Genomic DNA, 11,255 nt, shown 5'->3' with positions numbered 1-11,255 from the left:
CATGGCTCCTGCTCTCTCAATTACATTGGTCTTGAGAGGAAGAGGAACTTCTTGAGAAAGGCAGTCAAAGGTATCTGCCAACATACCCTAGCTCATTCTGCCTTAGTGAATGGTTAGCCTTTGGTTGCTGGCTTGTGGCACTGCTGTTCTGGAGTATCCTCCAAACCATGACCTGTTCCTAGTTCATGTAGGCAAGGTCCCCTGCCATCGGTTTTGGTGTAACTCTTGTCTGTGTTCCCAGGAGAGCAGGAGGTACCTGACTGCAGCCTGTACTTTAGTTTGTTTGAGCTAATGAGCATTGGTATGGTGTGACTCGCCCCACCACCCTCATAGGACATCTGCTTCCTGTGGCCTGAACCCATTCCTATGATGGCCTCAGCTGCCTGCTGCAACTTATGGGTCACCATGGAGAGCTTAGGGACTGCCAGCGAGGACAGTCTGGAGCTGTGTGATGAGTATCAGGAGAGCCTTGTGCCTTATGCCTCTGCCAGGGTGAATGAGCTCAAGGAACGGTAACAGGGAATCTCTGAGGCTGCCTTCATCCTGTTGACACTGAACAGTCTTCAGTCTGACTCCTCTCTCAAGTGGAGCAGTGGGGCAACTTAACACCACGGGGAGGTACTTAAACTTGTAACGGGAACAACCTACATCACTTCACTCTTCTGTCTCCCAGACGTAGTAGAAATGGGATGCCTGGAGGGCTGTGAAGCTGCTGCAGTGCTGCCCTGCGGAGTGCTGCCATCCTTCGTTCCCTTCACCTACTGAGCCAGCTGCCGGGTGGGCTCTCGCTTCGTTGGTTGCCAGAGGTGCTTTTGCTTTCCTGTGTTACATTAAAGCCATGCAAATAGTTTCTATAGCAACAGGTCTTTTTGCTTAGCTCTGACGCAAAATCCCAAAAGGTCTTTCTCGTTTTGTCTTCATTCAATTCTGATTTTTGCATTTATCAATTCTTTTTGAAGATAGAGGGGGAAAAATTAATTCTGCTCTGTTTCAGGAATTAACTTGCAGCAGAAATGACTGTTCAGTTTTAAGAGTCCGCTGAAGTTTCTATGCCCGGACTTGAACTCTGAGCTGAAGGAAAAATCAGCTGGAATAATCTAGAGCACCCCAACTGTACATAAAATATTTGGTTTTGTCCCTTCCTCCCAGCCATATATTTTAATTCGTGTTTTAGCTTTTCTTAATACGATGTATCTAGGCTTAAGGACTTAAGCAGTAAATTCCCTTAGCTTTTCTGAGGTGGTGGAAAATAAAAATGGTGTTATTTGCAGTCTCCTCTGGCTTATAAACAGAACTTGGTGGCATCACTTGAGCACAGCTGTGAACTGAGTGAGGGGAGGTATGACTGAGAGGCCAAGGGAGGACGTATGAACATACCCACCTTCTTTCCAGCAGAGGAGATGGTAGTCCTGTCCTACTGATGTGGATGATTACGTAGGTGGTACTTGGAGGGACTAAGAGTGTTACTTCATTTAAGAGGAAGGATTTCCTTTTTGTATTAAGGAAAAGTAGCCTATTGAGGAGGAGCCCATCTGAGCTGCAGGTACCTTGCTTTGTCAGGAAATCAAGCTAGCAATATTTACTTCTAGCCCTCCTTCCCTCTAAAAGCCCTGTTGCCCTTTGCGCTTTTGCTTTGAAGATCCTGGTGCCCACAGGAGGAAGGGATGGAAAAGATGCAGTTGCATTAGAAGGGCAGGTGAGTACTTTAGAGCCGAGACCCAGCTAGTGTAACAGCCATGTTGCTCTGTGTGAACTGGGGCAGGCCTGTGGAGGGACAACATGACTTTTAGATCTTGCCCTGAGTGGCAAGAGTAAATGTTTTGGGGCCTCCAAATGAGAAAACTGAAATCAAGCTAGTGAAGCAGGCAGCGTGGTCTTGTAGGTAGGATGAAAGAACGGAAGAACAGGCATGAATTTGTCCACAGCTTTGCTTCTGGCCTGGTTAATCTGAGGCCTTGTTTCCCCTTCTGTCCTTTCAGCTCTATGTTTTCCAGAACATGTGCTATAGGATGCAGGCTGAGCTTGTCGGGGCCCTGTTTGATGCTGTTGCAAATTGAATGACTAAAAAAGGCAGACAAAGTAAGATAAAATGGTATTGCTTCCCTGCACAAAGCGTTTGAGTCTGCCAGACAGGTCTCTCCTGTGTAATTACTGAAAACAAGTGCTGTGGTGGGACATAGCACAGCATCTTGTCACAGTTTACTCTTACCTAACTCTTCGTTTGTCAACGCAAGGCTTGGATTTCAAAGAGGGATAGACAAGCTTCAAGCTATGCTTATTTTTAGGAGAACAGGCTTGTGAAGAGGGAGTGGGAGGGACTGGGGCAGGGTTGGGGTGACTGGGTCTGTCTTAACACTGTGGCCATTTACTCAGGTAGTGGCCTTCAGTCTCACACTTTGTTTTACCTTTGTCTCCCCGTGTCATCTGGCAGTTGTGAAGGGGTTATTGGAGGGGCTAACACTAAGCTGATTTCTTCCGTTCTGGGCTCTGGCCCTCCTTCTCAAGGAGTAACTGGTGCTGACTTCAAATCAGCACACCCTGCTGCAGACATGACCGCAGAGGTTGTGCGGGTGAGCAGGTATCGTCTGTGATCTGGCCGCAACTTGCTGCTAACCTTAAATAAATCCAAGGTGCAAAATTGGCAAGGCCTGTGTAAGTGAGACGCACGAAGCAATTCTACAGCTCTGTGGTTATATTCTTGACGCAGTGATCTGTTTCCTTACACACCTCTAAAACTCCCTTGGCTGTGCGGGGGGTAGTGCCCAAACTGCTGTGACTCTGGGCTGTAGCCTCAAGAGGGGATATGCAAGAAGGATGGATGACCTTTGTGTTCCTGTTGGCTTGCTTTAGCCGTGAGAAGGATGCGTTTTGTTCCTGAAGTTGCCTGTGTGGTACTTCACAGGCCACTTAACCTTCCCACCCCCCTGCCCCCAGCTTTAAAAGAGGGCTCACAGCTGTCTCCATGATATGATGTGGCTCTTCGGGATTCCAGTAATAGAGTTAGGTTCCTCAGATAAAGTCTGTAAGGATATATTAATACATCTTTTACACATGAATAAGTGTGTATATGCATATATATGTACATATGTATGAGACTGAGCGGCTGAAGTATCTTGTGTGGTAGCTTTGGCCTTACACTGTGTCACACATTACCATGACTCTTAATGAGAACATGGCCGTTTTGGATTGTTCCGAACAGTCTGCTTTGCGACTGTGCTGACGTAAATCCATATCTAACATCAGGCTCTGATACGCTCCTGGCAAGGCCGGTATGAGCCAAGCTGGTGGTCTAATAACAGCGGCAGTCGCTCTGGAGATACTTCATGGATCCGTTTGGATTTTGTTTTAATAATGCTGGGCACAGTAGCAGGATTTGTGAAACCACTGTTTGCCTTTCTGCTGTCGAAATGGCATGTCTGCAGAGTGCTGCGGGAGGGAGCTAAGAACCCAGACGGCTGCTCTGTCTCCCTTTCCCTCTCCCCTGAGCCTGCTCTGTTTCAGATGCTGGTTATTCCTGGTTGAATTCATAGTTATACAACTGCATGATGCTCCCCATGTAATCAAAATCCTCTCTAACGGTGTTTGGTGTAAACTAGACTCTGAAATTTGAGGAACAAAATCCTGTGCCTTTACAGAGTTTTTCCTGGCCTCTTTCGTGGCCCCTACTCCTGCCGTCTGACCTGATCAGAAGTCTTGTGGGGTTCAGTCTTGCAGGTTACCAGCCATTCTCAGGAAAGAACGTGCGTTGCAGGCAGAACATCTTGCGCGCAGTTTCCAGGGTTACCTGCGTAGTGCTGATAGCAAGCAGGAAATTAAAATGCTCCATGATGATGATACGTTATCGACAACAGATGGTGGCCATTAGGTGTACGTGCATGTCAGGGGAAGGCATAAAGGCAAGTAGAGCAGACACAACTATTAGATTTGTGTACTTGTCACTGCAGGTGCTAAGCTCCACTGTGGATGAAGCAGGGCAGTCCCTGAGCACCCTGGTTCCCCTTCTGGCCATGGTATATGTGACTCTGGTTCCTGGAAGTAACCCCAATTGCCAGTGCGGCTCCAAGCTAACTTGTTTGCAGAGTTCCTTGTTCTGATTATCAGCCCTTCTGTACAGCTAGTTCTCTCTTGCTGCTCTGTCCTGTCTCTCTTGTATACAGCTCTTCTCTCTTGTCCTTCAAAAGGGTGTTCTACTTTTAACCTCTCCGAGCATGGTCTAGCTGCCTGCGGTCTTTGTGGAGGCTATAGTGGTCTGCTGTAACCTGTATCAGGATTGCTTGAGGATGTGTTGGGGGACTGCTAAATCTGGAAAATCAGCTGAGAATCTGAAAAATCAGCTGAGGATCTGTTCTGTTGAGCTCTGGGACTAACAAAGTGTCACGCTATGTGTTCCTTTTCTTACTGTGCTGTCTCTTCCTTCTATCTTTCTGGGTTTCTCCACCTCAATTCTGTGTTGTCAGGTGCAGAATTAGGCTGGAGCATGCATATGCGTGCCTGCTTTCAGTTCAGGACAGCACATCTCTCCCCAGTCTGTGGATACAGATCTGTCTCTTTGACTTTTGTGTATGCCTAAACAGTTGCTGGCTGTTTCAGGATGAAATAAGAGAGTATCTTACTTGCATGCAAAGCCTTCTTGAAGATGCCAGTGTCGAAGTGTTTGAAGAAACCACTTTGGTGCCTTCTCAAACCTCAGGCTCAGCTTTGGCTGTGGTATGTGGAAGCACTAATGGAAGCCCAGTTTGAGATGTGCAGCATCTCATCTTCAGCACTGGCTTTATCAGCTGTAGTCTTAACTGCTCTTAAGATGTCGGCGATTCTGCAAAGACTAGACTTGTCCTAACCTGGGCTCAAACTATATAAAACACTATAGGCTGACTTCTGGTGTAGCACATAGGTAGTCTGACATAACACTGTGGCAATTGTGTGATCATATGCAAACCAAAGCGTACTTGTGAGTTATTCCTTACTTGCTTCCCATATCTTTAACCCTGAAATCTGTAGTTCTGAGAGCGCTATGCTCTTGCTACAAGCTTTCTCAGATACTGGCTGGAAGAACCTTCCATGCTTATGCATTTATTTTTTTTTAATGCAAATGTTTAATTTCAGATGTTCTGAATGACGCCATCTTTGATGAAGATCATGATGAGATGGTAATTGTGAAGGACATAGACATGTTCTCATTGTGTGAGCATCACCTCGTTCCTTTTGTTGGAAAGGTAACTTCCTCACAAAACAAATGTGGGAATACATGATAAAAGACCTAAAGTATATGTAAAAGACTTTGTAGCTGTAACTACAAAGCTTTTAAAGCTATAAGTATTTACTGCTTACGGCTATGATTCTAGAAGTTAATCTTCAGAATACAAATAAGGAAGACCTCCTTAATTAATGTGAGTTTTATTTGGATTTAAGTTCCTAAAATGCAATGCTCAACCTTTCCTAGTCTAAGTAATGTAATGGTTTCTGACATTTCATATCAAAGCTCTTCGTGAAGCAGCGGCAAGCCTTGAGGGCAGACATCTTGATATTAAACCAGCTCACCCTGCACGCTGGCTCTGTCACGGATTTAGCTTCTGGCTCAGAGCTATCTAGTGCACATTCACCTCAGGAACCCCTGTGAGTGGAACAAACTTCTGATTAGCAGCCCTGTCTTAAATAAGCAAGCCCAGTCAGGGAGGGGGTGATCAACATTGATTAGTGGGAGGCTGCTTAGGTTGGGACTCCCATGAAGGGGGCTGGTGTTTCAGATGCGGTTGAAATTGTGATGCCAATAACTTCAAAAACAAAATAAAAATTCTCAAGTTAACCGCTGTAAATGTGATGAAGGGTTCAGAGTGGGTAGTCCTTCTGCACATCTCAGCCCCTTCACTCTCATATCAGCACAGAAGGATGAAGCTTATTCTGATCCATCTGCTCTACCATAAAGTACTTGCAGGCCAGAGAGTAGTGAGTGCTTTTGTTGTCTATAAAATTCGATCAGTACCACACATGTTCCAACTAAACTGTCTCCAAAAAATGAAAACCCTAACAGAAACCAGCCAATTACTTAGTTGAGTCAACTCAATTTCATCTGCTTTCTTTTCTTACTGCTAGTATTTTATACTGGAAAACAAGGTAACTTCTCTTTCTGTGCAAGCTTTCTATTTTGCCTGTTATTCTTGGTTACACGTACTGTGTATATTCTCTTCGTTACTCCTGTGGCAATATATGCATTCTTTTTACATCTAGCTGTTTAGCCTGTGTGGTTTGGAGAAATCTCCTCGCAAACACCGAATTGGTCCTGCTCGTATAATGGTCTGCTAAATGACTTGGTATGCCTCTAAATATTCTCAGACTAACCATTCTCCTGTTGGGTACATCAAACAGGCTGCAAATACTGACCAGTAGGTCTTGTATTTGCAGTTCTATCTTAAATGAAATAAAGACATTCACAAAAATACTCTATGGGGAACAGGATTCAACGCTTATTTCTAAGTTGTGTCTCTTAATTTATCTGAAATGTTTCATGTCTTTTCAGGTGTCAGTGGGTTGATTACCCAACAGAAGTGATAGGAATGAGCAAGTTAGCCAGGTAATTAGGTGCACTGTGGTACCTCTAATTGCAGGTACAGCAATACAGGATTCTGAGATGAGGCCTCTAGGCAGAGTGCGAAGACAGAATCCTACACTGACACTCCCCTACTGTATCTTGGCTAATTTTTCAAGTCTCTAGTACAGTGACACAAATGCTGGCTTATAATCTGTTATAACTGTAAACCCACTGGAATTCAGTAGTCTATGTTGCTTTCTAAAAACAAGAAACTAAATGACTTTCCCCCTACTTTTGTATATGAGCGCTTTTCTCAAGAATTTATTCCAACTTAGTGCAACTACATGTTCAGTATGAATGTTCAGCAAATCCATATTCGAGCAGGATAGAAGTTGACTTAATCTTAGTGATCTATGGTACTACCAAAGCAGGAAAAAAATAAAATCAGTAAGTGCAGCCTGATTTTGGTGGCTAAGTATTTCTTGCCATCAGAACTTTCACGGGAAGTACAGTACAGTCCCTCTCCCTCCCGTTCCCTAAATCCATTTTAGGTCTTGGAATAAAAGCATGTTTGTTTTAGATGAACAGCGCTGTGCTGAGTAATAGACTGCTTTTTGTACCCAAATGTAGTAGAGCTCTAGCATTCCTGAGACTTGGAACATAAGCCTTGACTCTTGAATCAAGAGTTGTAATTTTTCTCCCCCTCAGAAAACTTACCTATTCTTCACCAGGACACTGACCTCACCAGACATTTACAGTCTCTGTTAGCTCCACAATTTTTCAGGCTTGCATGGTGGCATGTTCCTCCCACATGCTAGGACTTCTGGACTGTTCCAGAGTTAGTTCTGGAGCAAATGCACATCTCATTCTCTATGCATGAGTTTCATATGCATTTGGAAGTGTGGTTTTGATTCTGCTAATGGTTTGTTCTCCTCTGTTTAGGTACATATTGGCTATCTTCCTAACAAACAAGTACTTGGCCTCAGCAAGCTTGCTAGGTAAGTGTTAATGTAATGAAAGTGATGCTAATTTGTAAAAAGGATTCCAAGCTGTGCTAACTGTGCTAATCTTTATAATCTGGTCCCCTTCTAAAGCTCAACCCACTCTGTGTCCTGGATTTGGGTTTAGACCAATCCTCAGCATTATGTTTTTTGTGGAGAGGACAGATAAGTCTTAAGAGCTCTGTGTTAATTCACATCAGTCGACTGTAGTAGAGCTGTAATGCTTTTGTACGTTCATCCAAAGCATGCATGTCTGCAGGGAGCACAGAAGCAAGTACAACAGAGAATTTGGTCATGTTCTAAGGCAGGCCACAAAAACTAGTGGGGATCTTTAGCTGTTTACTGCTTGTTGTGTATATTGACTGATGAGAACAAAAATCCAAAACTTCCAAACTGTAAACGAACACATTCTATTGTGTTTGAATTGAAATTGAACCTAAAGCTTTCATCTGTTAGCTGACTCTTCAGATAAATTTGGCATTTCTTTCTTTCACTTGAGACCTGCTGAGAGAGCTGTGGGGTAGATTGTATAGATAAGGTTCAGCTTAAGAAACAAAGCAATTATGATACACTTGAGGAATCCATTTGTTATGTAAAATGGCTTTTTCCTCAGCAAGTGCCCTTGGATCAGTTGTTGCACTGAGTCTTGTTATCAAGTGACAGTTTCTAGTTCTGGTGGGGAAGGGGATGGTAGGTCTCTTCCATAAGCGGATTACTGGGGACCAGAGTGGAACGGTCTCTTGAGAAATTAATCTGAAAAATTGTCTGTAGTTCAGAAAGACCACATAGGTTTTGCTTATACCGTCCCTGATAATGTCTGTTAATCTTGCTGTAGTTCCAGTAATACTAATGAGAATTAGCCTTGTAAATCTGCATGCCTGCTGGGTTTTCTTAGCAGGTAAGAAATGTGTAGGATATGACACTACAATGCTTTAAAGTTGGTCAGCTCTGTTCTGTGCTCTGCTTGCACAACAGTGAATTTGGTTTGGAGTGGAAGGGCCCTTGGAGGTCACATCTTTGCTAATGTAACTCATTACAGGGAGGCCATCTTCATGGCTTCTAGCAATGCTTATAGGAGTAGACTTTCCTCTGATTAAAAGGCCAAAACAGGCAGTTCAACACATAAATTTTTTTTGTATGTGTTTCCTGTGGCTGTACCTAAGTACTGAAGCTGTAGGATGAGGTTCTGAGCTGACAGCACTGCAGCTGCTGGGCAGAAGACTTTTCCTTCTGTAGCTGCTTACACTTGGGGATGCCCATGTGGCAGTTCATGGCTTGTTTCATGTGTTGGCTGGCACTCATGTGGCTGGATCTCTTTAAGTGGTGAAGGCCTTTTTTGAGTTGGATTTTGGAAGGCAAACATCCTTCCTGAAGAGACTGTCTTAAGCACTTGGTTTCATTTCTGCAGGGCCTGAACACAGCGTTAAGGATCGCATTTGAAATACGCATCAGTTGATTTGTGCTTGCTCTGGTCTCTAGGTACCTCTGAACTGCAGATATAAAAAGGAGCTCAAAACTGTCTTTCATGATTTTTAATGCAAGTGGCAACATGGCGCTAGAAGTCTACAGTTTTCCTCCTCTTTATTCTCAGTATAGAAACCTGTATGACTATGTGCAAGGCTTCTTGTGCTGTGCTCGAAAGGTTAAATCTTGCCTCTTTCAAGTTAGGGTAAAACTCCCATATACTGCAATAGTGAAAAGATTAGATTATTGTATAACAAAATGTTCTCAGTCCTCACTTGCTTTTGAGTGCTTACCATGAAGAGATTGGTGGGCCACGTAGTGCTTCCCTTTTGTGCCCTATATAATGCAACCAGTGTTTGAACAAAGCTTTGTGAGGCTGTTGGTACTGTAGGCCTAATCTTTCGTAATAGGATTAGCCTAATGTGGTCATTTTCTGTAGTTGTGGATGACCTGTGTTCAGTAAACAAATATCTCTGTTTTTTTCAAGTTCAGGCTTGAAAATGCTAATGCAAGTAACTGTTTTTACATAAACATGCTTATAGGACTTCTTATATGCAATGCCAGTGTAAAAATATCTCGGCATCAGCTTGTTTCCTATCCATATATTTAATCTAAATATTACGTTGCTTTGTTTAGAGTAGCTATAACCCAACCATTTCATTTCTGGAGGGGAGTTTCTGCATATAATTCTCTCTCCAAAACAGCAGGCAAATCTCACTGTCAGAAATGTTTCTTGCAACTAATGCCTCAGGCTGTAACTAATCCCACTGACTGCCTCAGTGTCTGGTTTTTGTCTAGTCTGACCAGATGGGTATTAAAGCTTTCTGTAGCAACTTCTTTACATGGCCACTTGATGTGTAATTAAGCATTTGAGGTTGGCATGAATAACCCATTGAGTTACAGAGCAGTTATAAGACTTTCCTTAAATGTGTGGGTTATAGTACCGTGGTTATAAATCATGGTAGTATCACTTGCATTGACCTACAAATGGCTTAAATTTGAAGTCAGGTTCGAGAGCAGCACGAAGGTGGTCCCTGCGCTGAAATGTGAAGGATGGTGTGATATATGGGTGGAGAGTGTCTGTTTTTAAATAAAACCAATTCTGTCTCATTGTTCATAGTTAACTCTGTGGTTAAATGCAAGAATCCAAAACATCTCCTGCTTAATTTCAGTAGCCTTCTGGAAATCCCAATATCTGAATTGTCCTTTAAACAGCATTTGGTTTAGATTGAAGCAGAAGGAGTTAGTCTGACCTCAGTTCAAGGATTAACTTTCAGGGCCTCTTTGGGCACGGATTCCCTTGCAACTGTGTGATGCAGGTGGGTGATGGTACAGGTAACTCAACAGTAACAGCCAACAGAAGAAGCTCTAAGGAGAAGTGACAGATTTGACCCTGAAACAGTCTCTGGGCTGGTAGTAGGGGGGACTCATCACTAGAGACAGTGATGTGCTAAGGGAAGTCCTTCAGCAGTGCTGGGCCAGGGACTGAGCAGCAGCGTGATGTTGTGTGGATTTCCAGGAAGGACATGGATCTGTACAGTGGTCTTGTTTGATTGTGTCAAGTTAATTGTGAAGATAGGACAATGGTTAGATAGGAATAAGTATAATGTTGTCTCTTTCCTTTCTCCTTTAGGATTGTGGAAATATACAGTAGAAGATTACAAGGTAAACAGATGAATTTTTGGTTTTGTTGTGTGCAGTCCTTTGCTGGCCAGCTCAGGGTGCTGGTAATTGTAGGTGGACTGTAGCTGTGCAAATTTTAGTGTGAAGAAAAACACTGTGCTCTTGAACAGGTGTTCCTCATCTGTCGTCTTAGCTCCTGCGTTTCCAGCGAGGGGTAAAATCTGCCTATGAAAATAGATGTAGGCAGTAACTGATTCAGAGGATGAATGTGCTACAAGATACAGCTGCCAGGAATAACTAAACTAGTTGGATGCTGCTGGAGATGAACTCTCCGACAGATAATTTGAGAGATGCCTTCAAGAATTCTTGTCTGAAGAGATGAAGTGAGAGCTGCTATGTTACAGACTCTCGCCTGCCTGCTTGCCCGTGAGAAGTGGAGGAGGCTGCAGGATCAGAGGTGTTGGGCTGGGCTCACCTGCTGTTGTTTTCCTGAGGTTCAATTTAGCCTGTCCTTGTTGACAGAAGTCTTAGTGACTGTTGGGTGTCAGACTGGTGAAAAAAGGGTGTTAGAGTTGCAGGAGGTAAAGCTTTGCAGGACAATAGACTCTCTTACTTTGCTCATTTTTATCTCCATTTCCTTT

The 11,255-nt window shown here is 43.6% G+C and overlaps 1 protein-coding gene across 1 annotated transcript in view; it reads left to right on the top strand.

Annotated features, from left to right (window-relative positions):
• Positions 1 to 405: 405 nt before the first annotated feature.
• The window catches only part of GCH1 (GTP cyclohydrolase 1), a 12,223-nt gene continuing 1,373 nt past the window's right edge, over positions 406 to 11,255 (top strand). Inside the window, exons 1-6 of the mRNA XM_010282672.1 lie at positions 406 to 512; positions 2,432 to 2,570; positions 4,591 to 4,707; positions 5,100 to 5,213; positions 7,469 to 7,524; positions 10,625 to 10,656. Of these exons, the coding sequence (XP_010280974.1) occupies positions 406 to 512; positions 2,432 to 2,570; positions 4,591 to 4,707; positions 5,100 to 5,213; positions 7,469 to 7,524; positions 10,625 to 10,656 (565 nt within the window). The remainder of the gene's footprint in view (positions 513 to 2,431; positions 2,571 to 4,590; positions 4,708 to 5,099; positions 5,214 to 7,468; positions 7,525 to 10,624; positions 10,657 to 11,255) is intronic.

The sequence above is a fragment of the Phaethon lepturus genome, unplaced genomic scaffold, assembly GCF_000687285.1.
Source record: "Phaethon lepturus isolate BGI_N335 unplaced genomic scaffold, ASM68728v1 scaffold392, whole genome shotgun sequence".
Taxonomy (NCBI): domain Eukaryota; kingdom Metazoa; phylum Chordata; class Aves; order Phaethontiformes; family Phaethontidae; genus Phaethon; species Phaethon lepturus.
The sequence above is the reverse complement of the archived record's forward strand: the minus strand, read 5'-3'. Positions and strand labels throughout refer to the sequence as shown.